Consider the following 24229-nt stretch of genomic DNA (forward strand, 5'->3'; position numbering starts at 1 on the left):
GGCAGGCGGGGCGGGGTCTCTGCTGAGGGGCGGGGCCTGATGCTAAACTGAGAGCGACCGGGCCTGCCGCTAGGTAGGTGGGCCCTAGAAGGCGGGGCCTGATGCGGGACTTTGTGGAGAAGTTGGGCTTGCAGCCAATTGACTGGGATCCCACCCCGGCTGCTGGGGGCACTACCTATGAGTAAATGTAAGATGTAACGGGGGTCTTCCCTACACTCCAGTGCTAGGAAGGGCTAGGTAAACAGTCTTGACCCAGGAGACTCGCAGGTAACTCTACCACTTTTATTCTCTCCATCACTCTTTGGCTCTACACCATTTCATGACCGTGTGGTCTGAACGTTTTCTGCTCATTCATCTTACAATTGTTTTTGAATCTCTTGCTTAGCGTTGCTCCCCGCACCCCACGCCTGCCTATAGCTCAGCACAGTGCTTGGCTTGTAGTAAATAGTACGTTCACTGTAAAACTCCAAGAGCTCCTGTTTTCTTTTTTTAAACTTCAATCGGTTTGAGACCCTTCTAGGCATTCTTTTCCAAGTCTTCACACAGGGTATCTTTTAAAATGTAAAATAGACGGGTGATATTATTGTCAAATTACAAGATGTTTGGTTAAGTATGTATTGTGATTTTCCAGCATAAATAGAGAATTTAAAGATAAACTCTGTGCGGTGATTTTGCATGAGAGCTATGACCTCAAGAAAAGCCTTTCCTTTAAAGATAAACTCTGTGCCGTGATTTTGCATGAGAGCTATGACCTCAAGAAAAGCCTTTCCTTTTGCTATGAGAATAGGGAAGGGAACTCTGACAGCGTCATCAGGTCCTGTGGGTGTGACCTGGATTGCTCTGCTCAGCCCGTGTAGTGAAAGCTGGAAGGAGAACACACTTTGAAGATTTTTGCATTTCTTTGTGGATTCTTCTGTTTAAGTATCATCAGGAATAAAAATTCTCTTTATGGCTATAAAGGAAATTGAATGTCATTAAACTCATAATGACAATTAAAACACCAATTATAGCATATGAGTTTAAATTTATAGTACACTCCCTAAACACCAATAAAAATTTAAATGATGAAAATTCTTTTCCCAGAACCGAAATGTTATCAAAGCAAGGATCTCTCCGAGCTCTCTCAGAAGAGCAGAAAGCAAAGGATACTCGGGAACAAATTAATATATTTCTAATCCTGGCAGACTGGAAAGGCTGGAAACCAGGTTTGCTTTCTTGTCTTCATTTCTCTTCCTGTGGCTGTGATTAAAAAGTAACTAAGATAGCCTTTTTTTTTTCCTGGCTCACAGTTCAAGGTACAGTCTACCATGGCAAAGAGGTCACGGCAACAGGGTCTTGAAGCAGCCGTCACAGTCAGAAAACAGGATGCACGCATGCATGCAAGTGTTGAGCTGGCCTTCCTCTTCATAATGCAGTCTTGAAACTACCTCAGAAAATGGTGCAGCCCAGAGTGGCAGACAGAGTCTCCCCACCACAATTAAGTTGATCCTAGATAGGCGTGCCCAACATCAGGCTGACGGGTAGCACTATCAGGGCCCCTCCTTAAAGGCTGGATGAACGTGGTGGTGAAGGACTTTTGCTCGGCTACTTTTCCTCTCAGGCTCTGATCTGGACTGAACCCTCACCGTCCAATCAGAGTAGGAACCGTGTAAAGCAGGTGTGCTTTTCAGCCTTGTCTTACAGGCAGCGAAGCTGACCCACAGGCAGATGTTCCAAGGATCTGATGATGCTCAGTGTGAAGCAGGGGCTTGGCCTGACCTTGCCTTAATAGGTACTCTTGTTCTTCAGGGTTTTTCCACCTAAAACCTGATGTGTGCCTCAGTGGTTGACTGTAGCTTGATGTCGGTAAGGCGTGGAGCTAAGATTTCACCCTGGACAATGTAGCTCCACGTCAGCAACCTTAACACGGATGTCAAGTCGTCTCCACTCTCCATCAAGGCGGGGGAGTCTTCAAGCTGCCCCAGAGCCTGTCCTTATCTGGCCTTTGAGCAAGTAATCTGTCGGCTCCTGTAAAACTGCACAGCATCCCAGGGCCACAGCACCTCCATTCTTAATGGCAATCTCAATGTGTTAGGCAAGTCTATTTTCCTGACATAGAGGAAACTGTCAGCATTAGGGTGACAGTTTAAGACTCACACAAAGCCTGCAGCACAGGGCATCATCCCCTTCTAGAATCACATGGCCATCCTTACCTGGTATTGAAGAGTAGGTCCTCCAGCCTACCTCACACCCATCTTTCCCTTCCATAAGGAGTAGGTTTCAAAGCCAGGAATTGTGGCACATGTCCTCAGTACCAGCATTCAGGAAGCAGAGGCAAGCAGATTGCTGCTGAGGTCAAGGCCAACCTGGTCCACATAGTTCCAGGCCAGCCAGGGCTACATGGTGAGATCCTGTCTTACAAAAAAACAAAAACAAAAAGGAAATAGGTTTCAGCTCTTGCGTGGCTCTTTCAGAATGTTTACTAACCAACCCAGCATTCTAAAGACTAATAATTGCAGATAGTTTCTTAACCTTGGGCTGGAAATTATCTTCTCATTCCTGGCCTTTGACCTGGGGAACTTTCTGGAAACTGTGGTCTCTCTGTAAGAGTAAGGTACTCTTCACACATTTGAAAACAGACAGCTAACATTTCTGCCTCCTCTGATTCCTAAATCTTTCCTCTCTAGCTAAACAAATTAACTCGCATCCCTAGATCCTGACTCATCATCCACTCTAAGGTCATCGTGACTCTAAGGACAGGGTGTGTGGCACTTACAGACATTCCAGCATGAGCAGGTCTATGCAGCATACTGCATAACTTACTTGCAGAAGTAGATGCGCCTTTGTGCCTGTCCTACCCATGTGGGATTATAATAAATTCACTATGAGTAAAGCCTCTGTCTACATTGGTTTGGTAGTTAATGTAAAACCCACTCTCATTCTCGCCGTTTACTAATGTTACAAACATAACCTGCTTCACAGATTCATCCTATAAAACTGCTTCTTATTGAGTCAGTCCATCCTGGATGCAAAGATTTGGAGATGCTGTGCCTTTCATGGACTTCAAGTTGAGAGGCTTAGAGAACAGGCTGACAAATCTGCAAACATAGTATTTGCCCGTGTCTTTCATTGGCATGAAAAGGAATCTGTTTTCCACCTGCCTCATGATGGAAACCAATCAAGACAGAGCCCATCCTGATGACCAGGTCAGCATGCCAAGGCTGAAGAGCGGACAGAAGCCTTCTGTTTATGGCTCATCTCTAGCACTTTTTACCACAGCCCCCACACTTGGAGATGGCCACAATCTTGTCTGCATTAGCATACTAAAGTTGCAATAACTAAGTACCCTAAAGGAGATGAATGAAGCAATAACAAGATATTTATTGCTCCATGATTCTAGATGTCCAAGAGCAAGATTATCGGGGGTAGGGGGTGGGGGGTGGGGTGGGTGTCTTTCTAAAGGCTACAGGAGAAATCTGTTCTAGCCTTGTGAAAAGTCATCTTCATGTTCACACGACCTTTTTTCTTCATATGTCCATGTTCACATCTTCCCTTGCTTCTATAGACACCAGCCATTGCAATAGAAGCCGTGTTGATTTCATTTTAATAGAGAGGGATCCTCATTGCTGAGTCATTAGGGGTTAGGAATTCAACATGAATTTAAGGGCAGTCGGTTTAACATGTAACAGTTTCTATTTACCAGATAGTTTGTAATGCCAGTTTTCTTCCACATCATTCAGGATATAGAATGGAAGGAATTCTTTCAGAATTCTAATTAAAATAATAGAAATTTGCCTTAATTTTCATATAAACTATGATGGTGATGTTACCAATAATAATGACCATGGTAGAGCATATATAGTAATTTTTTCCATGGTGACGGTAACTTTATCAAGAACCGTATTCTAAAAATATGAACAAAACAGTATAATAGTGACTCAAAGAACTGCTGGGCTCTATTGTGCTCCACCTAATCCCACTGCCAGAAATATAGGTCCTTGTAAGTCAAGGTTCAGACCAACTTAACTTTAGTGAAAGCTATTACGTCTTGCTAGCAACACTAAGGGATGTACTGATCCAGCCCATCACAATAACTCCATGCTTCTCAGTACATTTCTTCCAGTATGTGTTACTTCCCACATGAATTCTGTCTTCGTTAGCTCTGTAACCATAGAGGCGGCACTTGGCCCACTTGTAGCTGGAAGGAAGACCGTTGATACTCAAGCATATGCACTTATTTCTGGAGAGTCGCATGCATCCGTCCCGCCAAGGCTGATGACATTAGCTACCCGGTCTTGGAAAGAGAAGGAAATGAGGTTCCCAGAACAAGTCCCACCAAAATGAGCCAATGGTCGTCCCTTGTCTTCTCGGATGTTAAATTGAGCCAGTTATTTCACACAGCTTACTGTGATGGCCAACCTGTCAACTTGACATGCCCTAGACTCATCCAGGGGACAAACCAGTAAGCAGCGCCCCTCCATGGCCTGTGCATCAGCTCCTGCTTCCTGACCAGTCCTGACTTCCTTTGGTGGTGAACAGCAATGTGGAAGGAAGTGTAAGCTGAATAAACCCTTTCCTCCCCAACTTGCTTCTTGGTCATGATGTTTGTGCAGGAATAGAAACCCTAAGACTGGTGGGATTTGGTGATGCAGCTGTGTGAGTCATTTTTGTTCCTATAAATAACTCCTCATCACATTCACGTAAGCAACCTCAACAATTCACTGGCTCACCAAGCTGAACTTGGGTGGTGTCCATACTTTCCTCTGTTATGGGATCCCTAGGTGAGGTAAGGAAACATATTATATCTGTCCAGAAAATTCTGTCACACAACGGGTTCCCAGGACCAGGTTCCTGCTGGTCTAGAGAGCTACAGTCTGCTGTGGTCACTTCTGCAGATCGTCGTCTTATCCCTAGGCTCTGTACTGCCATCTTGCTTTGTTTAGTACACTGCTGCTTTTATAATGAACTGTTACGTGAGCTGTGAAAGTCAGCTTTTCTGAATATGACTTCTAATCAGGTTTCTGTCAGTTACACACAGACTCAAACCTGAGTTTCTTTTAGTGAAGCCAGCTCTGCTGACCATGGCCCTTCCAGAGGAACACAGTAGGGAGGTGACTACACCCACTCCCCCACCCCCCCAACCCCCCCGCCTGGATGGAGACAGAGCAAAGGTGCATGGGATTGCATCTGCAGCCATACCTAGTGCTGCACTAACACAATGTTCTTGTTCTCTCGGACACTCTGGGACTGCTTCTGTGCTAGGACAACAGGAACTTTGGTAATTACAGTGGAGCCACAAGCGGGGCAGGAGAGGCAGCTCAGTGGTTAAAGGAACTTGCGGCTCTCACAGAGGACTGAGTTCCTTTACCAGCCATATAATAGATAGCTCACAGCCTCCTGGAACTCCAGGTCCAGGGAGTCCAACACCCTCTTTTGGCCTCTATGCATGCCACATGCACCCTGCCCACAAAATAGTAAAGGAATTTGAATGGCTACGTCATGCCCACTAAGTGGTTTAAGAATACAAGTCCACTGTAATCGTCTCACTTTACCTTGAGCAAGACTGAACGCTGATGAGTGGGTTAAAAACTTGAAAATGGCGACATGCTAGACAGCTGCATAAGCTCTGAGGGCAAATGGCACTATGAGATGGGCTGTGTGTGGCTTAGTGTGCTTTGTAAAATGGAGCGATGGGAAAATCTGAAATGGTTTCCTGCAGGGTGTCTCAGCTGGGGACCTTCAGTTCACAGGGTGAAATAATCACGAGGCAGACACAAAGACTAGATTTGCATTATGCTTCAATTATTCCTGTATATTTCATTTGAATTGATACAAATTTCTGTGTGTTGGTTTCCACTGCACATATAAACAAGTGCCAAGAACTGTATGTTAGCATATGTTACAACTTGCTTCTGTCGCAGGAGCTACGGTATCTGAGGCAGGACTCAAAGGAACTAGCTCTGCGAAAGGGAGATGGGACTTAATGAAAATTCAAAATGGGGCTGCTTGGAGAGGGAGTGCACCCCACACAGGGTAACCCTCAGCCACAGCCGAGGCCTGTGGGCCCAGCCCAGCCACAGACACACTGTCATCATCACAACTTTTCTGGGACTCTGGGGCAATCTGTAGCCTTTGGACAGAGCCACCCTAGCAGAATGTTATGAAGTGACATGAAGTCTGCAAAGCCAAGCCTAGAGAGAGAGAGAGATCCTTGAGTCAATAGGAATGTCATTGCAGGATGTCACACAGAAGCAAGCCACTGTGTTTGGGATGGGTACATTTGTGGCTCTCTGGTCCTGTCTGCCAAGTCCAGAGTTCACCTCAGATTTGCCAGTCTTTCTGCGCTTTACAGGAACAAAGTTTAACTTGGGAGCACTTATGAACTGTGTCCTGCTTCCAGAGCTTTCCTCTTGACAAAGATGAGCAAGGGCTGTACAAAGACAAGGTCCACGATGGTCTTTCACATTCCGGTAAACCACTCTCTGTTTACAACGGTGTGCCAATGCACCGTGTGGCCACATGCTGGATTTCTCTTTCTTTGAGGCATTTCCAAGGAAACTTTGTTTAGAGAGTCTAATTTCTGACATCAAATAGCAGAGACTTTTTTTTGCTTAAGAATAAAATTACCAAAAAGTGGATCTTTTACTTTTCATACACACAAAAAAAAAGACTTCTCAAGAGAAAAGGAAAATACTTACATACTGTCACTGTTTCACAAAGCACCCTGCTCCACACAGGCTGAGAAGTACACCTCACTGGCCCTCTGCACCACGTGACCACCAGACATGCGCGCTGACTGAGTCCAGCTAAGCCAGAATTAAAAAAAAAAAAAGTCTACCCATACGAGCTGCGGCAATGCACAGCAAATGGGAGATCCTGGGACCAAGTGGAAGGCCCCAGCGGTCAGGTTTCATTAAGAGTTCAGCAACCTTGAGTTACCTACCATTCAACATGAACTTGTTATTGAATTTTAAAAGAAGAGTGTTAATAATCCTTCAGAGGTCTATTATAAAAGAGCCAAAATAAAATGAATCCTTTACACTGTATTTTGATAAGTAAATGGGTAAAATTCCATTTAAACATTTAAAAGCTATTATGAAAAAGGTTTTAAAATAAATGTTTCTCCCAAAGATAAAGAATGTTGGCAGCTTCCAGGATGACAAGTGAACTCACTGCAGACCGGTGCTCTTGCAGTAAGCGGATGAAACACCCACGTCAGCAGCCCTCCACAGCAGACTGTCAAGCCTGCCTTTCAGATCTGGACCTGAAGATGATCCTGCAACCATCCAGTCTGCTTTCGCATTTGACAATGCTGAGACATGTCCTCACCTCCTTGACTGAGATGACAAGGGGGCGGCCTGAGCTATACACACACAAAACTTGCAGCCTTTTATATTACTCTAACTCTTATTATGTGTAGTGTGATCTACCTTAAAGTCTGCCAAAAGTCAAGCACGGACACATAGAGACCAGGATCCAGCATCCCAGAAGTCAGAGCTTTATCAGTGTCACCGTCCCTTGTAACGAAGAAATGTGCTGCTCAATGATATCCATCAATATTGACAACGTCCCAACAGACCTTTGTAAAGGGCGGGAGTCTGCCTGTGCCACCGGCAGCACAGCACTCCTGAGCCCTTGAAATTCAGTATTCCCAAGGGCTCACAAAAAGAAAACTTCAACTGTCAACTGGTGGTTTTAGACCAAATCATTTAATAGTCCATTCCATTTTAATTTACATTCAGTCCCCAGGAGGAAAAAGAAGTCACCACTCAATTTAGAAAAAAAAGGTTGAAATCATCTGTTCCCTGGCCTCACCTGACCTCACCCTGACCTCACCTGCACGCTCACACCTTCACTTCATGCATGTCTCCTGCGGGAGAGAAAAATCGTATCTGCTCTGCACATCAGCATTCGTGAAAAACAAACCCTGCAAAAACATTAAGTGTGCAGAGTACACCCCACAGGAGACCCCGTGAAATGGGCAAGCGGACCCGGAACAGCTCAGATGTGTGACTGGCGCACCACTGGCTTACGATAACCGAGGTTTTTCTGTGGCCTTCAGCCCAGGGATCCCCAGTGATGGGGGAGTAGGCCCATCGTCTGCTCCTCCTGACAAACCCTGAGAGAGCAGCAGGTCCTTTGTCCATGGTTACTGAATGGAAGAGCACACACACACACACACACACACACACACACACACACACACACAGGGCAAAGTGTATTTACTGAAGTTCCAGGACTCAACTCAAGAACGCCTCCCTCCTACACGGGTGTGTGGACTTGGAAGAATTCTCACAGCAGGGCAATCACAGGAGGGGTCTGTTAACCCACAGGGGTGGTTCAAACTGCATTTTAGGCACCTCATCATGCCCCATAGACTCTGTTTCCCACAAACATCAGGTGACTGCACGCCTCTGGACAATCCTGCCTAGCGAGGATAGGAATCACAGAATTTATAATTGCAATGGGCAGCAAAACAAGAGAGCTAGGAAAATGGACAGCCTCTGGCAGAGCTGTGCACATCCCTAAGGGATCTGGCTTGCTTCTACAGTTTCCTTTGACCCTTCCCAGGAATTTCTTTGCAGTATGAGAATTCAGCCCACACTGAAATGCAAACACAGCAGAAAAGCAGGAGTTCCTTCCCAGAAAACCCTCCGTATGGAATAAGGCACGGTTTTAACGAACAACAATATTTGTATCTGGCAAAGTGTGTGATAAGACAGACAGACCCCTGTGGGGACATGATATAGAAACAGACAGTAACTACTTCAAAACGGCTTGGGTTTCTTCACCAGAAGCTAATTACTCCACCCTAGCCGGGTTTCCTCTTCTGGACTATAGGAGCTCTGCAATGTCAAACTTTAAGGAATAAAAAAGTGATCGTGTACCAGGAAGCTCACACTTAAGAGCGAGCTCCTGAAACTCTGAACATGGTTGCTGTGGAAAGGCCACCTGCTCCGCTGCAGTGCCTCATCAGGTCGGGATGTCTTACAGACCCAGCCAGATGGCGGCAGCTGTGGAACCCGCAGTCACGCAGTGAATGGACAACACAAGGCTTCGCTTTTGGTAGCATGATGAATTTAATGCAACAGTCACAGCAGGGACAAGGAAAGAGAAAGGCAGATGGACTACCTGCGTCATCAAGCCAGGGCTTGTGTCAGCAGTGTCTGTGTGCAGAGACAAGCAGGGTGAGGCACTTAAAAGCTGCTGGATGAAAACCCATCCAGGAGAAGCCTGGGCCTACGTCTACATTTATGTTACTGTCATTACTATCATAGTGCCATACTTCTTACGAGGAAACATGCAGCAGAAACAGAAAGATCCTAAGATTGTTCTGAAAATGAGACGACACAGTGTCCAGAGTGCCATGTCTCAGTTATAAAAGTCAATGCTTCACATTGTCTTATTTCTTTAGTAGTGGTATCTAGTTGAAAATTTTTTAATTACAAAATTATTGGCAATGATATAAAGCCCTGGCTGGTACAGACATGACTGTACTGGCACCCATTTGGTAAGGAAAATATCAGCATCCAGCTATCTTAAATATCCTTTATCATCCAAATATCTCAATCCAATGCTCTTATATTATTATTCAAAGATACATTTGTCTTTCCCCCATTACTCCATAATCAATATTCCTCTTAGAAATTATAACATTCACATATATAAAATAAAATACAATGCTTTAAAAATCTCAAAAATGTAACGTTAGTAGTTCTAGTTATCTGAACTCAGCTTATGAAGGGGCTTTGATTTTTTATTGCCCAGATGGCTTAAAAATAAAATCTTAACTGTCATGTGGCAGTGGTCCTAACATCTGTAAACACCATGCCACTGAAAACATTTTAATTGGCATGAAATGCTATACTCAAGCATGGTGTGACGTTTTTAAACCTTAAAGCCTCTTAACATAGTCATGTATATTTATGTACAGACACAAAACATATGAAAGAGGTAATCCCAAAATCACACTAAACATAATAAATATAGAACCTGCTTTGTTAAAAATCTACAGTATACATTCAAGAAAAGGCTACACTTCCAATGCCAACCACACTTGGGACGAATCTTTAATGTTTACAGGAACCAGTCCCTAAAAGTGCTCTTCTCGGTACCTGGAGAGGCAATCATTCCAGCGCTTGTGTTTCCAACCGAACGAACGCCATTCATTCCTGCAGTCACAGAGCCAGGGGCTTCTGTTACTAACACACAACCAAAGCTTTGCATCCTTTTAAGTAGCTTAGCATTTCAGCTCTTTGGGGGAAGACAGCGAAGTCCAAACAATCAACTCTGAGCCTCTTAAGTTAGACGACTGACTTTATGCTACACCCTGTGTCAACTCCTCTAGCGCATATCTGGGAACAGCACTGCAGCCCGCGCATCTAAGGTAAGTCATCTCGTTCCTCGTGAGCGCTCGTGAAGGCCGAGGAACATCCGCTGTAGCACCCCTCCCGCGAGCTGGGCCTCGACTGCACGCTCCACTTCTGATCCGTGCTTCCTCTTGCCACCTCACTGGGTTTACTTTCTTCAGGAGTTATATTCAGCACACTGATGGAGCTGTTGGGGAAACAAGGTAAATCGCAGAAGCTAATTATCCGCTCCTTGGTTATCGTTTAGAGCAGATGGTCCTGAGCGTCTCAAGCCTGACTGCCCCCACGTCTGCACTAACAGAATGTTTTATTAACTGCACTGAAGAAAACAGGAGGCTGCACTTGGAAGAGCCTTCTTCTGACTTCCACCTACCCGTGAGGCGGGGCTGAGCAGCAGGGCCTGTAGAGCAATGGCCACTCCCATGTCTACCCTACCGTCAGTGTACTGGCTCTGGGTTCCCCTTATGCCAATCCCAGACAAGTATCATCTCTCAGCCTCAGCCGCGCCTTCTGGCCTGCTCTCCCAGGACACAGTTCTCACGCCACAATCTCCTCCCACGCAGAAACGTGGAATACTGCTTTTTTAAAGCTCATATTTTTCCTTCCCCTCCTCTTGCTTAAAATTCTCTCACATTTGCTCCACAGCTCTTGGATTACTGACCTGAAAATGGACTAAATTATCTTATAAATCATATATGTGCGTGTCCTAAGAGTAGGGAATAAACTGCTTTAATACTTTTACCTAAAGTAGGAATTTTCTTTACCAACCTAAGGAAGTGGATTTTCTTGGCTCTTTGCCCTTCAATACCCGTGTAATGGGCACACCAAAGAAACTTAAATTAGTTACTCTGAAAAACTATCAAAATGCCGTTCTTCAATATTAAAGTGCTTACATTTTTAAGTGATTTCCAGACATAATCACCTTAGCCAGCCTGCCTGCCTGCCTCTCCTCTCTCCCCTCTCTCCTCTCCTCTCCTCTCCTCTCCTCTCCTCTCCTCTCCTCTCCTCTCTCTCTCTCTCTCTCTCTCTCTCTCTCTCTCTCTCTCTCTCTCTCGGTTTTTCCAGACGGGGTTTCTCTGTGTAGCTCTGGCTGTCCTGGAACTCACTTTGTAGACCAGGCTGGCCTCGAACTCAGAAATCCACCTGCCTCTGCCTCCTGAGTGCTGGGATTAAAGGCGTGCACCACCCCTGCTGGGCCTTAGCCTCTCTTTTAAGGCAGGGCTCGTTATGTAGCACTGGTTGACTTAGAACTTGCCATGTACAGCAAGATGGCCACTCCCTGAGTACTGGGATGAAAGCTATGTGCCACTTCTGGCCCAGAAGTCTGTACTGTAAATGTAAACAGAGACAGCTATGGGTGGAGACCAGGTCTACTAGAGTTCCAAACCTAGCACGACGCCTCACATGCTGGCAATCTCTGTGCAGACAGCATGAATGAGTCAACCTAATTTCTTCCCAAAGTGTCCACTGTTGTAAGACACACACACACAACCACCACCACCACCAACAACAACAACAACAATACCAACTTCTCCTAAGCAATACAATGTTAACTGTTTTTAGAAGTATGTGAAAGGTCATTTAGAAACAAGTACCTGTGTTCAGACACACATGAATGTGTCTGGCGAAAGTCTGAAGTAGAAGGTGAGGCAGGAAGAGATTTAGTCAGTTTTGATGTGCAAGCTGGCACCCCATTAGCCACACTGTGTGGCTTCTTTTGCCGTGGCCGTGAGTGGACTATAAGATTGTCTGGATCAGAACCTGGTTTACACGTAGGAGAAAGAGCAGAGCACATGGTAAAATATCAACCTCGAAGATTATCAACCAGGATCAGCCATTTGCAATTTAGAGTGGGATTTGAGAAAGAACAGATTAACTGTCATCTCTGTCACACATTCCGCAAACAGAGGGGCCTACTTTAAAAATGGTCAGTTTCTAAGTCCACAAATTTTCAAGAACATGGCATTATCATAAATTCACAAAAGCGCTTTTGATATGCAGGCTTCTGCCATGAGCCCTACTCTGACTTAAGTACATAAACCATTAAGCTGATTTGGGGTCAGGGGTATTGGTAAGCATGGTAGCTGTTATGGGCTGAGGTCCTGGGTCTGAGCGCCAGAACCTGAACACAGGTAGGCAGAGAGATTAAAAAACAGAAACTGCTTCACTTAGGCTAAGTCTCCAGCTCCACAGATGGGCATCCTGTGCACACTGGAGCTGCAGGCTTGCTCTGCCCTTGCCTTGCGCACAGTCCGACTGGACAGGTGTGAACACTTACTTCCTGAGAAGGCACTGAAAAGTTTCACATTTTCTGAGTTCTGGTGGTCAAAGTTTGTCATGTTTAAAAACTGCTGCTTTACCCAGCTGGCTCGCTCTTCTTCAAACGCCTTTCTCTAGCAGAACAAAGAGGAATGGCCATCACTCCATTGTTAAGTCTCAGACCTTCTCCAGCTGTTTTTCCCCTCTGGCCACCTGTACGTTCTTATAGTGATATAGTCGCCTAGAAACTAAAACACACTCAAGAAAATCATGCTTAAACAATAAAGCGTAGGAGTCGGAGAAATAGCTGCAACGGTTAAGAGCACCTGTTGCTGCCCATACAGAGGACCTGGGCTCCATTCCCAGCACCCACACGATGGTCCACAACAGTCTATAACACCAATTCAGGTGATGCAATTTTGGCCTCTGAGGGCACCAGGCACACACGTGGTGCTCACATATACATGTGCTACACAGACATACATTCAGGTATAACACCCACATACTTACACTAGTAATTTTTAAATAACATAAATAACAGAAAATCCTAGACTTTACTTAATAGTCCATCAACTGCCAGGTTTTTCATGAACAGAGTATTAGCAGAACTTAGGACACTAAGAACAAACAGCATAAAACTGACATCAGAAAAATCCCCCACTTTATAAACTGGCCACTTGGAAACAGACTTCTGACCTCACTGGGCATTTCTTTTGTCTTGGAGCCATCTGACAGTGGCCAGAGCCACTGAGCCACAGAGGAAACAGATTTCACAGGATCTCCTTTTGATCACAGGATTATACATGTGACCCCTAAACCACATATTCTCCCATTCCTGTCACGGCCACCCATGTCTCCAAGCAGACATATTCTCGGGCAGGTGTCAGACAGCTCCAGGGCACATGAAGCGTTGGCTGCCTGAGAAAGACAACTATGGACACAAGATTTACTCATGTGGAAGAATCCATGTGGGCACCTTAGGGTGCCCAGCATCAAGTCTGTTACTCAGATGAAACCAGGCGTGACCAGACAGCTCGGACAAACAGCAGCAGAAGAGGGAAAAGAGCAATGACAATAACCCGACTGCAGACGACAACAACACTTCAAGAGTTCTGAGAATACTGTCACACAGATTCTAAGATTCAAAATGCATGCAAAACAATAATAGTGTACAAAGAAAAGGAAAATTAAGTGCATTAGAAAAATAAAAGCAAATTCTGAAATTAAAAAAAAAAAATCAGTGACTCAAGTAAATAATAAAACTGATCCTAAAGACAGCGTGGTGATCCAAAGGGATTATCCAGCCCTTAGAACAGTGTCAGCCACAGACACACCGGAGGGCCAGGCACCGTCTAACAGCAGGGACAAGTCAGGCACAGGGGACCAAGCAGGAGAAAATGCCTCCAGATGGACGACACCGGACTCTTCCAGAGGAGGTTAGGAACTATGAAACTCCACAAGCTTCCACAGAAGGGCGTGGACTTGAACCCAGGGCATCTGGGGGAGCAACTAGTGCTCTTAACCACTAAGCCACCTTCCAATCCCCTTCTTTCAATTTTTGAAGTAAATCCTAGAAGTTAAATAAAATATCCAGCCAAGGCCATCTAATCTAGTTTTAGATATTCCAGTATTCAGAATGGCCAGCACTAACTACACAGCGTTTCTGTTTCAAAGGGTAGCTTAGGATGGTAACAGACCTCACAAGGAAGCAAGAACAGGGCTGCCTGAAACTGAGAGCTGCCATGCACAAGCACAGGGTCTGACTGGGAAATGAGCACGGGATCCCGGAGGAGAAAGACTTCCCTGGCTGGCTGAGTCTGCAGTCTGCGGCAGGATGGCCTTGCTCGAGGCCTGGGTTCAATCCCACCATTTATGTGTTCAAATGCACAACCTGTTTATAGAATGAGTAATACCTACATGATTGTGTAATCAATATTATTCTCTGGCTTTTAATTTCTAGGCTCCAGCTTTAGACCAATCACAGGATTTTATATTATTTTTAGTATAGAGCAGAATATAGGAGTGGTAACCACAGAAAACAAAAACAATAAACTCATAAAGCTGCTAAGGAGGGGTGAGCAGTGACGTAGGCCAAGCTGACCAGGGTTTCTGCCCGGCGTGGTGGCACACCTCTAACCCCCACATGCAGGGGCAAAGCTCTGGAGTTCAAGGCCAAGTCTGCATGGCAACTCCAGAGCAGCACAGGCTACACAGAGAGATTCTGCCCCACAGAGAAAAAAAAATCAAAAGAAAACAAAAATGTCTATTGGTAACTCTTCTGAGAACTTCAACTTTAATATACTGTATTTCAACCTTTTAAAATTTAATTTTCATTTTACGTATGAGTGCTTGCAAGTGTGTATGTGTACCACATGTGTGTCTGGTGCCCGTGGAGATCCCTTGGAACAGAATTACAGATGGTTCTGAGTACTGGGATCCCAGCCTGGGTCCCTTGTAAAGCACGGACACTCGTCGGAAAGAAAGCTTATGCCACCACACCCAGCTCCCCCAGACTTTGACATCAGGCTCTGCCTCAGGGCTGAGCTGGCGGGGAGGAGGGCACTGTCTCACTGCACACCAGTTTGTAAAACCACGAGAGACAATGTGTCTTCAATTCCTGAGAGAGAGCAGTGGAGGCAGGCGATGCCCTGCTGACAGATGCACTGCCTGTGGACAGGAATGCATAGACAACTCCAGACGGCTAACCCGGGATGCATACACTCCTCTGTGAGGGTTGGGAGGCAGGGTTTTACTGTGCCTTCGTCTCTGTTACCCAGCATGCTCAGGGTACTATCTTCTTTTCTGTTACCCAGCATGCTCTGGGTACTGCCTTCGTCTCTGTTACCCAGCATGCTCTGGGTACTGCCTTCGTCTCTGTTACCCAGCATGCTCTGGGTACTGCCTTCGTCTCTGTTACCCAGCATGCTCTGGGTACTGCCTTCGTCTCTGTTACCCAGCATGCTCTGGGTACTGCCTTCTGGCACCACACATGCTGACGGGGAAGTGGCAGCTGCCCAGAGGAGCAGGACATCTAACAGAGGACCGCCATATGCTCAGCCTCCCTTCAGTCTCCGGTTATCTGTAGCTAACAGGGCACCAGGCCATAACACACTGACTCCATGATGGAAATCCCATTCAGGCCATAAAACCCAGCACCCAGGACCACCAGCCCAAACACAAACAAAGACCTACTCCCTCAAACTCCATAGTTATGGGGAAGTCTCTAAATGCACTAACCTTGCTTTGTGAGTTCTGGCTAACTGTTCTTGTTATCTGAAATATGTCAACCCAGGATATGGATTCTGTGTTAGGACCTCACTCTGAGAAAGGCTCAGGGATGCACTGGGATCCCTAGCACACAGTGTAGTCCCTGGCCAGCAAGTCCACTTTCTATTGCTTTAACCCGTGTCTAAGCAGTCTGGTCAATGCTCTACAACAGTGAGACGGTCCATGGGATGCTTCAGAAAAATGGACAGCAGAGACAAGTCAGCCCTGCAGCCTCACCTTGACCCCGCCCACTGCCCACTGCAGCCCTGCACCTCACCTCTGACCCCGCCCACTGCAGCCTTGCAGCCTCACCCCAACCCCGCCCACCACAGCAGCCCTGCAGCCTCACCTCTAACCCCAATCGAATGGCAGCTTCTGTAAAGCTTCGCCTTTCTCTCTCAAAATTCTTTTTTTGCTCTTTAAAAAGGGTCCACTCTTCTTTAAGGCGTTCCTTTTCTTCCAGCAAGTAACAGTCTCGCAGCAGTGAGGTGGTGTCATCGTCACACGTGGTGGCCAGCTGCTGCTATTAAATTTTAAAGTATGTAAGTCAGGAAACACCTACTAGGGCACACAGATTCAAGTGACAGTGAGGACAGCAGGTCAGTCTGGCCAAGGACATACATTATGAGGACTCAGCAAGCCGGTGAGAACCGGCTTTCCCAGGTGCTGCTTCCCGTGGTAAAGCAGGGGCCACGTGAGGAAGAGATGTGGTCCAACTGCTAGGGCAGAACTCAACTGAGATGGGAAGTATCACCTCTATTGAGTCCTGCAGATGAAGCAGCAGAAGTCTTCCAGGTTCCGTGACGTGTAGGGGAGAGCCTGCAGAGGCCGTGGCGGGTTCAGTGATGGGGGGAGCGCCTGCCCACGCTGGTGACCTACCTGTAACAGCTGCTGCTGAGCCTTGATCATCTCTTTACACCGCTCAATCTCCAGCTCCAGTTTCTCGGTCTCTTGCTCATGGTCTTGTCGTGAGATGACGTCCTCCTCACTAAGGCCCTCTGAGTGTACCTTCGAAGCTGACAGAACCCAGGGTGCCAGTTAGTTTGTTGTCAACTCCATACAAGCTAGGGTCATCTAGGAAGATGCCACCTCAATTGAGAAGACGCCTATCATAGTCACCTGTGGGCGAGTCTGTGAGGCCTTTCTGTGATCAGGGTTTGATGTGGGAGGGCCCAGCTGACCGTGGTGGGTGCCGACCCCCCACCCCTTTCCCCCTACTCCCACCCCAACCCCATGAAGGCAGTCTTGGGCTATATAGGAAAGCAGGCTAAGGAAGCCATGAGGAGCGAGCCAACAGCAGCACCCTTCCATGGCCTGTGCTTCAGCTCCTGCCCCGCCCTCCCTTCCTGACAGTCTGTGAGCTTTTCTTCCCATGTTACTTCTGCTCTTGGTGTTTATCAAAGCAAGAGAAACCCTAACTACAACAACCGGAAACTAACAGGTCTCACATCACAATCTTCAACAGACTTTTAAAAATCAAAAGACTGCACAACTTTTGCCTTTCTGGGTTTTGTAAAAAGGAGTTATTGTCTCTGGCATTTTGCAGTTTCAAAACTGTGACAAAATTAAACATTTTAAAGAAAAACAACCCCGAGTTCTGACAATGTATAGTTACACAGCTCCGCGTTCTGACAATGTATAGTTACACAGCTCCGCGTTCTGACAATGTATAGTTACACAGCTCCGCGTTCTGACAATGTATAGTTACACAATTTTAGAACCAAATGGATTTAAAGGTAGCCCGGCCGCCAACCCTTGGCTTATAAACTACAATTATTGAAACTGTCATGAGAGGCTACTAAGGCACCTTATGGTGTGATGCCTCTGTTCTCACCTCCAAGTCTTCGGGAGCTACTGGCTCAACCACACAAGGACGCTAACAAAGTCGCAAACGCATCAGCTTTCTTGACGGTGCTTGGAAGAGTGGTGCTAACAACTGTGAGCTCGCACTGCAAATCCAGGCAAGCTTTCTAGTAAACGGACTGGGAACGTGAGCATACTTCATGCAACGCGGGGAGGGAGCTGCAGTGAGAACCACACCCTTTGCCCTGCACAGCTCGTGGCGCTGGAAACAAGACTCACTGGTCTCATCATTTCCATACATTTTAAGTAGACTTCACTTACTACATAGAAATAAATGTTAGTGCTGGAGAGACGGCTGAGAGGGTAAACATGCACTCTGCTCCTGAGAGGTCCCTGGCTCTGCTTCCAGCACCGTGTTAGGTGGCATACAGCTGCCTGCATAAGCTCCCGGGGAACCTATATTGGCATGATAGCCCCATTTGCTGACACACAAACAACACTAGACTATGGGCGACACTGTTCTCTAAGGTTTGTTCTGAAGCCAAGTGCATTTCTCTCAGTGAGTGCAAAACCAGGAGCAAAGCAAGCAGAGTCTGACCCTGGCTATGCGCAGACCTCTGAGCCCACAGCACTGCTGTTCCTGGGACTGAACAGCAGCACCCCCTCTGCATGCCCTGGGGCAGTACTTACCTTGGTTATCGAGTTTTTCTACATGACTTTTCAAAATTCTCCACTGCTTTCTGATGCTGTTTGTCAGCTGCTCTCTCACAGTGTCACAGGAAAGGCCCCACACGCTGTCTCTGCTCAGTTCCCCAGAGTCATCTTCTATATCAGAGATAGCCTACGGCACAGAGGGAATAAAGAGCAGCTCACAGTGGCTTTACATCAGGGTACCACATCTGACTGATACACAGCTCACAACAGCTGTACACCAGGGCACCACATCTGACTGTTAAAATCTCTCGATTAACTAATACCTAATAAAAGGAAGCTAACACTGAGGACACAGATACTCCCCAATCCAGACAGATCTCTTCCATCTGTCTGAGGAGAGGCAGCCCCTATCTATGCAATACTGTGCTGAATACTGCCACAAACTCAATCCTGTGCACAAAGGCAGGATGCAGGCTGAGAGAAGCAGGCCAGGGCCACAGAGCAAGAGGCAGGGCTAGGATCTGAGTTGCGTCAACATGTCTCTAAGTGAGAGGCAGCTTCACTAAATAAACTGCAGAGATTAGCTACAGTTAGACCATGAATTCTCATTCTCTTCATATCATTTCATGGTTACCATGTTTCTCTCTGCTGTACTAAGACATGAAAGTATAGGAAAATGTACCAATGCTGATAAGTTACCACAGAGAGACAGCACCAAAGGTGCAGGTCAGACAGACATCTACATGAAATATCTCTTATTTGTTAGTAACACCCAAGGAGGGCAGAAATATGTGAATAATTTTAAAAATACCTGCCAGGAGTGCCAGGAGCCCTTTAGGAGAAGCTCAGAACTAAGAACTAGCAGGTGACCTTCTGAGATGTCCCCAGGGGCTGCAAAGCTATGACAGACTCACTTCTTCTAGCCAAGGCCAAGGAGATTACACTTGAGGAAAGATTCCTGCTATTAATATGCTTTCCCTGTTATTAGATATATAGCAATCACTAGGTATTGATCCACCCTTTTGAGCAGATTTCTGCAGATCTACAAAGATGCACTATTTTGTAGTGATGCTACACAGACAAATGATTCTATGGGATTCCTGATTGGTTCAAATAACTTTAGGAAAAGAGTTTTTAAAGATGGCCTTAGCTGCTAGAAGGATGTAATAACGTTAGAATCAGGAATAAAACCTGGCTCCTCTTCATAACAGGAGGTACAGGCCCATAATAAGAAACGCAATGAGCTTCCATAATTACCCTAAAAAGAGAAATAGACTTGGGACAGTTTTGTGTTCAAGAAAAAACATTCAGGTCCAAGGATAAAGTCACGGGTGTGCACTATGATATAAGGCAAGGCTATGTAAAAACTATTGGTGTGAACTTATAATGAGCATAATAGAATGGAACACTGCTTTGAACTCATTATCAACATCCTTCTGTAATTCCCATTTTCTGTAACATTTTATCTGTGAAGTAATTCTCTAAAGTTTGAACTTTTTGTCTAAGAAGGTATTAAAAGGCCAGAGAAAAGAAAGTTGTTGAATGGTTTGGCTTGGGGAGCTCTGACCTATCTATCCATCCATCCATCCATCCAAGTGTATATCTGTCTGTCTATATGTATGTGTGTAGGTATATGTATATATGCAAGCACACATAAATACTTGTGGAATTGATTGTGACAGACAGTCAGGCCTGGCCAGCGTGTGAGTGTATGAATGCATGGGTGTCTGTGCACAGCGTGTGAGCGTATGAATGCCTGTGGGTCTGTGTATAGCGTGTGAGCGTATGAATGCATGTGTGTCTGTGCACAGCGTGTGAGCGTATGAATGCCTGTGGGTCTGTGTATAGCGTGTGAGTGTATGAATGCATGTGTGTCTGTGCACAGCGTGTGAGCGTATGAATGCATGTGTGTCTGTGCATATTGGCCTGTGTGAAGCAAGTGAACGCGTTTCTTGTCCTTGGCTTGCTCTCTGGTTCACGGAGAGCTAAGCAGCTTACGGAGCGGCTTGTGGAGACTCACCAGAGAAGGGAGCACTGCCAGTGAATCCTTTGACTTAGTTCCCTGCTGCTAAACAGCAAGTGCCAATCTCCGGATATCAGCGCTTACTAAAGCACAGGTGATACAGAGTGAAGTTTTCAGCCTCACTGAAGCATGGAACAGTCAGAGTTCACTCTTCCTAGTGCTTATTTAAGCCTAGAGAACTAAATCACGCACAGAGAGTTATGCTTAGTAAAACACAGAGTTAAAAACAAGTCAACAGCTTTTAACCACAGAATAAGCAAGAAAGCTTTTAAGATTTTTAAAAAATAAGTTATCAGCAAGCATTTATTACAGTTAGAGAGCTAGAAGGCCAGAGACCATCATTCTTTAAGCTATGTTGGATGCTATATCCTGCTTCAAACCATTCCAGGCCAGGCTCGCTCCCGGAACAGGAGAAAGAAGGCAAAAAATTAAGAGAAGGGAAATTAAATTGGGTCCCCTCAGGTGACCAGTTTAGAGCGGGATGGAGGAGGCTGTGAGTGAACACTAGGGTATAACAGCTCAGGTCTGAGCAGACTTAGAGAACGGCATGGATCTATGTATATGGTGCACACTGGATCTATGTACACGATGTATGTACATCGGCAGTCTTCAGGCCTGTGACCCACTGCTGCCTCCTAGAATACAGCCTGAGTATCCCTCAGCTGAGACACCTGGAGCCTGCGCACTTGGGACTTAAGATACTTTTACATTTTGTAGCACCTCTCACCTCTCTGTCTGTCTCCCTACCCACTCTGTGGGGTGTGTGTGTGCATGCGTGTGTGTGTGTGCGTGTATGTGTGTGTGTGTAGACATCTTAGATAGATGGAATGTCTTATGAGACCAAATGTGGAATTTTCCACCTTCAGCATCGTGCTACACTTAAAGCTGCAGCTGTGGCACAGCTGGATCTCTATTTTTCAGACCATGGTGCTAAACCCTTATGACACACCTGTTAACACTTAGCAGGTGGACGCGATGGCTCAGCCCTGCCACCAAACTGGACACCCTGAGTGTAATACCTGGGACCCACACAGTGGAGTGGCTGAAGAAGAGAACTGGGTCCCACAAGCTGTCCTCTATTCTCTAACCCATGACATTTTAAATATCAGAAGGCTGGAAATAGCTTGCAGGAGAAATGCCCAGGACAAGGATGAGTGAGAGGGGGGCGCACTACATGATCTCCATTTTCCCAGGATGTGCCTAGAAACGCAGAGTGCAGTTCTGGGTTGTCATGCACGGTGGCTGTCTCATACCCAGGTCTGAGTGTGTGGCTCGCAGCCTGGGCTGCTAGAGAGGGCCACTTACAACAGTGCCTGTGCTGTCCTCTGCTCTTTCCCTGGGCTTCTTCTTCTGAGGAGACAGGAGAGAGATCATCTCCTTCTTCATCTGCTGGAGGACCTTCTTCAGCTCCGCGTTCTCCATCAGGATCTGCTTCTGGCGGTACTCATAATCATTCAACAGAATTTTGTACATCTCATCTTCATTCCTGGAGGGAAAGCATGGGTGTGAGAGCACACGCCGGCCGGCCGGCCAGTGGCAAACCCGGCTGCACTGTCAGTCAGGCGGCATGGCGTACCTGGCTTCCGTTTTGTCGGTCCTCCATGAGCCTCGTTTGCCATCAGCTCGACCCACATAATTTAAAACATCCATGGCTACAAATACAAGCACAAAACCTGCTCAGTCATCAAACTCTATCAGTCTTAAAACCCTACCCTGCCTGAGACACACTGGAAACTGAAGCTGACTTGGTTCGTAGGTCAGGACTCCCCACCCCCTGAGGCTCGGCAAAGTCTTCGGATGCTAAGCTTGCTTCTTTCCTGACTGGGAGGAGGAGGAGGAGGAGGAGGAGGAGAACCCTCCAGTTGCTGAGGGGAAAGGGATGCAAAGTACTTCACAGAGGGGAGTGCAGCATCTGGCACACAGTAGGCACTTGATGTTGCATATCACTGTTAACTTCATTGTCAGGAGATGATAAACCACAGGCTGCCAGCCAGCTTTTTCTAGTGAAAATCAAGCTTTCCTAGAACCCAGCCACAGCCACCTATGTACATACTGTTAGGGGACCTTCCCTTTAATGGTAGAGGAAGCAAGCTGAACTTAACTCGGTGCTCGGGCCACTACAGAGAAGGCTTGCTGGGTCCTATTAACTACATGGCTGCTGCCATTGCTGAGGGAGAGAGAGCCCTTAACAGTACTGATGTCCCATCGTCCTCTGATGGAGATGGATCCATTTGGTGTAAGAAAAAATGTTCTCCTACTTCTAGGACTAATAAATTAAATCTATCGTTTCTGATTGGGCTTGGGACAAGAAACAGCTGCCCGCCCTCCAGACTGCTGCTGCTGACACTTGACAAAGCTAACTGCAAAATCATCTCCTGCCATTCGAGCCACTGTGATGCTTACAATCTTCGGTTTTCTACGGGAAGCACTTGCTTTTCTTGATGGATCCACTCTGCACTGTCCTTGTTAGACAAACACACGGGTGCTGGCTCCAATGGGAAGGATTAGGAGGTGTGGCCTTGTTAGAAGAGGTGTGTCAGTGGGCGTGAGCTGTGACGTTCCAAAAGCCCATGTCATTACCAGCTGGCTCTTTCTGCTTCATAGTGTGTCTTTGTCTCGAGATAGAAGCTCTCAGCTACCGCCTAGCACCACACCTGGCCTGCCAGCCTGCCCTGCCCCACCTCCCTGGCCCTGCACCACTGCCCACTTGCCTGCCTGCTTGTTTGCTTGTTCCCTGCATGGCTGTCATGGACTACCCTGTGCAACTGTAAGCCTAATAAACTCTTCTACAAGTTGCCTTGGTCAGTTGGTCCTATAGCAACAGTAATTATGACAACATGTAAATAGGAAGCTGACCCAAAGGACTCAATGTTTTGTTTTGTTTTGCAAGTCAGCTGTCTCAATTTGTAGTTTGCGGAAATACCTACATTCTAAAGCCTTACAACACATGAGCCCCTTCACTCTTCAGAGCTCTCCCCACCCCCACCCCTTGTCACAACACACCTATGTTTTTATCCTTCTTGTTCATAACAAGCTGATGCAGGCGCTCCTTTAGCTTATTATATTCCCGCTCCTTCCTCTTCACATCATGATTATACTGAGTAGCCCGACTGGCTATGATATTTTGTAATTTTTGTACCTGAATGAAAAAACAAAACAAAACACTTTCTATCAAACAAGAATTGATAAAACTGCTAAAACTCAAACATTCAAAAGGTCAAACAAGCCCTAGTCCCCATGCTCCCACGCGATGACTCCTCAGCTCTGAGCTAACTCCTCCTCCTCCTCTGTGCAAAGCACCTTAAGAACGCTACGTGAGTGTCGAGGATGACGCAGCACAGAGGTGCAGCAGCACGAGCTGCTCTGACCCTCTGGTGTGTAGGTGCAGCCACTCCCAACCCTCTTTTCACTGGACTATGCTGGCTGACCTTGATTCTCAGGTTTCCTGCCCACCTCCTCCTCAGCAGCTGGGGCTACAGACTGTGGCCCCAGGCTCAGCTCAGGCAGCTCTCCATAGGAAATACACTTTATTCTTTAGAGCCATTCTCAACTATGACCACAGAGTGGGGTATTAGCTTACTCCACACCAAGACAAACTACAATCAAACTAAATGTAACCAACATCAGACTATTCATCCCTATGTAGTAATTCAAGAAATATGTATATATAAATTATATATAATTATATATATTGTTTGGTTAGATATTCATTCCCCATTATTAAACACTAATGTTAAAATAAATCCTTATCTATAAATTTCCTGTGCAATAACTCAAGGAATCTAATTTATATATATTTATGTATAATTAATAACTATATAGTACAAATATATTATGTGTTAATATATGTCCATAATCACATGCAACATATAAT

The 24229-nt window shown here is 46.1% G+C and overlaps 1 protein-coding gene and 1 long non-coding RNA gene across 4 annotated transcripts in view; one reads left to right on the forward strand and one right to left on the reverse strand.

The window, feature by feature from the left end:
• Positions 1-15: 15 nt before the first annotated feature.
• Positions 16-3381, forward strand: LOC115030623 (uncharacterized). The gene is made up of 3 exons (XR_003836215.2): positions 16-267; positions 1084-1205; positions 1290-3381. It is a non-coding gene; the product is annotated as an uncharacterized LOC115030623 (long non-coding RNA).
• A 5659-nt stretch (positions 3382-9040) lies between these two features.
• The window catches only part of Ssx2ip (SSX family member 2 interacting protein), a 36038-nt gene continuing 20849 nt past the window's right edge, over positions 9041-24229 (reverse strand). For 2 of the 3 annotated variants that reach the window (XM_021158598.2, XM_021158599.3), the window contains exons 6-14: positions 23359-23494; positions 21932-22007; positions 21661-21841; positions 18369-18519; positions 16755-16891; positions 16225-16398; positions 12628-12742; positions 11945-12110; positions 9041-10536 (exon numbers count right to left, since the gene is read on the reverse strand). In XM_021158598.2, coding sequence (XP_021014257.1) covers positions 10362-10536; positions 11945-12110; positions 12628-12742; positions 16225-16398; positions 16755-16891; positions 18369-18519; positions 21661-21841; positions 21932-22007; positions 23359-23494 — 1311 coding nt within the window. In that variant the 3' untranslated portion in view covers positions 9041-10361. The remainder of the gene's footprint in view (positions 10537-11944; positions 12111-12627; positions 12743-16224; positions 16399-16754; positions 16892-18368; positions 18520-21660; positions 21842-21931; positions 22008-23358; positions 23495-24229) is intronic. The other variant, XM_021158601.3, reaches the window with a different exon arrangement.

Source organism: Mus caroli, unplaced genomic scaffold (assembly GCF_978045245.1).
Source record: "Mus caroli unplaced genomic scaffold, Mus_caroli_1 scaffold_3, whole genome shotgun sequence".
Lineage (NCBI taxonomy): Eukaryota > Metazoa > Chordata > Mammalia > Rodentia > Muridae > Mus > Mus caroli.